The sequence below is a fragment of the Chrysochloris asiatica genome, unplaced genomic scaffold (assembly GCF_000296735.1).
Source record: "Chrysochloris asiatica unplaced genomic scaffold, ChrAsi1.0 scaffold00012, whole genome shotgun sequence".
NCBI lineage: Eukaryota > Metazoa > Chordata > Mammalia > Afrosoricida > Chrysochloridae > Chrysochloris > Chrysochloris asiatica.
In genome coordinates this window covers 31299749-31303730 of record NW_006408530.1, presented here as the reverse complement: position 1 = coordinate 31303730, position 3982 = coordinate 31299749, and the positions used below count along the sequence as shown (strand labels likewise).

The 3982-nt window shown below is 45.6% G+C and overlaps 1 protein-coding gene across 1 annotated transcript in view; it reads right to left on the bottom strand.

Annotated features, from left to right (window-relative positions):
* MCM6 (minichromosome maintenance complex component 6) overlaps nt 1-3463 on the bottom strand; it is a 53891-nt gene extending 50428 nt beyond the window's left edge. The window contains exon 1 of the mRNA XM_006834576.1: nt 3354-3463. Within this exon, the coding sequence (XP_006834639.1) occupies nt 3354-3460 (107 nt within the window). The 5' untranslated portion in view covers nt 3461-3463. The remainder of the gene's footprint in view (nt 1-3353) is intronic.
* Nucleotides 3464-3982: the final 519 nt, after the last annotated feature.

Below are 3982 nucleotides of genomic sequence, written 5' to 3'. Positions count from 1 at the left end.
GGGTCTTATTTCCCTTAAGCGGTCTTCCTTTCTCTAAAGCATTTAGTCTGTTTTGTGAGCCTTTGTCTATTTACTCTCGGATCATATGAGTGAGACTAATGTCTCTAGACATTTGATTTACATGAGATGCTTTATAGTCCAAGACCTCAGGAAAATAAAACCACAAATACATACACAATAAAGCAGGTTATTTCCCCCCCAAAAGGGATACATTCTATTCTTTTAAACATAATATGCAGATTTGTTGTAAAATACAATATAGTCAACCCCTCCTTCAAAGAGGGTATTTTCTAACTCTCAAATATTTACTGAATAACATGTATGTGCAAAACACTTGACAGAGCTCCATGGAGCTAAAAATCAACGTGTTTTTCCAGCACATGATTAACACACGTGCAAACACCTGAGGAAGGATACCCCTGCTAAAGAGAACTACAGGAAATTTTGTTAAGTGCCATTGAGTCGAATCTGTATAGGGTTTCTGAGGAGCGGCTGGTGGGTTTGAACCACCGACCTTGTGGCCCGGTGCATTATCCTGCAGCACTATACCAGGATAGTCATATTAATATAAACGAATTCTCCCTAACTTACAACATCTTAAAAGGCTTCATTTGTCTAAAAGGTGGCACTGGAATTCAACCTTGAAAGATATTAAAAATTTGAAAGACTAACAGTGGTGGTGGATTGGCTATAAATGTTTGCAAACGCAGCAAAGCCAGAGAAAAGTATGGGAGGCATGTGGATGACAACACTGGACAGAGATGTTATGGAGGATGTGTACTTTATTCCATGGAAGCAATATTTTCAAGAGGAAATTAACTTTTTTGCCTTTAACATTTGTCATCTTTATCATTATCACCATCATCCAGCAATACAGTAAAGTGAAGGCATTTATTCACTGAATAGAATTACAGAGAGTATTTATGATGCGATTGCTAGGGGAGGTTGAGGTTTACATTCAAGCTCAGTGGCTAATAAATAGGTATGTTGTTGTTAAGTGTAGTTGAGTCAGTACCAACCCATAGATACCATGTATAGGGTTTCAGAAGAACGGCTGATGAGCTTACGGTTCAAATGACTTTGCAGTACAGCGCTTTAGCCCACAGTGTCACACCAGGACTCCAACAAATAAATATATTACTAGAGATACACAGAGTCCTGGTGTGGTGCTGTAGGATAAGCACTAGATCACAATGTTGGTGGTTCAAATTCACCAGCTGCTCCTCAGAAACCAGCCAGAACTAACTTGAGGGCACTTAAGGACAAGGAGCCCTGGGGGTGCTGTAGATAAACACTACAATTAGCACTGCACTACTAACTACAGTAGGCAGTTCAAACTTTGGGGAGAGAGGGTTCCTGGGAGAAAGATGATAATTTCTGCTCCCATATAGTATATAGCCTGAAGACACCCTATATGGGTTGTAATGAGTCTGAATTAACATTTCCTTTGGGTTAATGTGCCAGCTGTTTGATCTGCTAGGCGGTGGTTCAAGCTTACCAGCTGCTCCTCAGGCAGCACTTAAGAACAACAAATGTTAAAGAAAAAAAAGCTAATTTCCTCTTGAAAACATTGCTTCCATGGAATAAGGGCCAAATTCTCCACAGCATCTCTGTCCAGTGTTGTCATTCACATGCCTCCCATGCTTTCTCTGGTTTTGCAGCGTGCTTGCAAACATTTATAGCCAATTCACCACCACTGTCTTGCTTTCAAATTTTAACATCTTTCAAGGCTGAATTCCAGAGCTATCTTTGTGATGAATGAAGCCTTTCTAGATGTTGTCAGTTAGGGAGAATTCATTTACATTAACAGGGCCACAATGCTGGTAGCTCTCCTTAGTAGAGGCATCCTCCCTTCCTCAGATTCAAACATGTGTCAAGTATAGGACTGGAACAAGGCTTACATTTTCAGGTTCATGGAGCTCTGTCAAGTGCTCTGTACATAGATGTTGTTGTTGTTGTTAGGTGCCATCAAGTTGGTACCAACTCATAGCAACCCTATGTACAACAGAACGAAACACTGCCCAGTCCTGGGCCAACCTCACAATTGTTGCCATGCTTGAACCCATTGATGCTGCCACTTTCTGTGCAATAAATATTTAAGAGTTAGAATATACTGTCTTTGAAAGAGGGGTTGATTCTATTCTATTTCACAACAAATCTGCTATTATGTTAAAAGGAATAGAGTAACATATCCTTTTGGAGGAAAACATCACCAGCTTTATTGTGTATTGCTTTTATTTTCCTGAGGTCTTGGACAATAAGAAATGTCATTTCTGTGTTTTTATTTTCAGTCTGATTCTTAGATCAATTAATTCAGGCTCATAGATGGCACTGGGTTTTTTTTGTTGTTGTTGTTTAAGAGACAAAGATAAATGTATCACTGACAGAACTCGTCTGCAGCCATCCAGAGATTACAGAGATATGTTTAAAACACATTTTGCTTAGAATAAACGCATGGCAAGTATGAACTGGAAACCCTATACAGTCAGTATGAGTCAGAACTAACACGATGGCATTTAACAACAAATGTATGAACTGGAACCCTACAGTAAAACTTTTGGACTTTCCTGGTGGCTGCAGAGTTTACGCTGTTAAGGGGAGCAGTGAGCTGTCTGCTTCAAGAAAGGTTAATTAATGGTACCACTATGGGGAGAAACCAAGGAGCAGTTATGAAACCAGGAACCTAGACGGCTACGGAAAAAGGAGGGAGCGGGGAGGAAGGGAGACCAGAAAGCCGTCAGTGAGATGGAGGAAGGTATTATTTTGTTGCAGAGCAAAACTCTCCTATGTCCACCCCGAAAACTCCGAATCACACAGCACAGGGACCCACAACGTTCCAACTACTTTCAGCTCTACAGGCTCCAATGGCGGCCGGGGACCAACTCCCGCCCCCCCTTCCCCCCCGCCTCGCCCGGCCCTGTCCGGGCTCTGCAAGGATTCCATCACTAGTTTGTTTCTCACTCAAGTCCACCGATCCTACCTGACAAGTTTCTTAACCGCCCCGAGCTTCAGTTTCCATATCGGCAGCAACCGGGCTTCGCTATTCCCGCCCCGCGGTGAAGAAACGCGATAAGCGAAGTAAAACGCCGAGATCAGGGCGTCCGGCACAAAGAGACCGTTTTTATCTCAGAAACCAGCCCCCGCCGTCCCGGTTCCTGGCATGCGCTCGTTTTGGGGGACTTTAAAGTGACGGCGAGCCTTCCTCCGTCAAAGAGGCGCCAGGCCTCGGTGTCCGCCCGCCAGCCGGACAGTGTACGGAGACCCCGGACCCACCGGCTCCAAATCACCCGGCCGCGTCGCCACGTCCCGCCAGGAGGGGCGCCCGCGGGAGGGCCTGGGCGCCACCAACTTACTCTTCCAAGAAGTCCAGGAACAGTTTCTGGCACTTCTCGGCTACCTCGTCACGAACTTCCAGGTGCTGGGAGCCGACACCTGGCTCCGCTGCCGCCGCGAGGTCCATCGCTGCTTAAAAAGTTGGTGCAGCCGCAGCCACACTGGTGGACCACGAGCTTCTTCTCCCCCGACCTACCGGTCTGCGCACGCCCCCCGCCGCTTCCGCCTCACTTGGGACCGCTAGAGCCAATCCTGGTGCAAGAGCGTGGGGATTTCGCGCCAAACAAGCCCAATAAGTGACGGCTCCTCCTTTAGCCCCGCCCACCGAGCGGGGATTTCGCGCCAAAACATCTGGGGAAAAGCTGAAGTTTACCTTTGCGTCTGCGCACTTTGGTTGCATGCAAGGGGTGTTGGGCCTCCGGAGCACATTAAAAGTTTGCATCTTTTTCCGGGTATTTCAAATACTTCCACTGGTTTTGACTGAGTGCTGAAACTAAGATTCTATGAGAGAGAAAAATGAGTAAAACTCAACCCCTTCCTGGAGCTGTCTAGCTGAACAAGTAGGCTGTAAAGAACTACATAAAACCCGGTGAAAGACATCACCGATGGGGGGAAGTGGGGTAAAAGCAGCAATGAAGCGGCAAGCTAA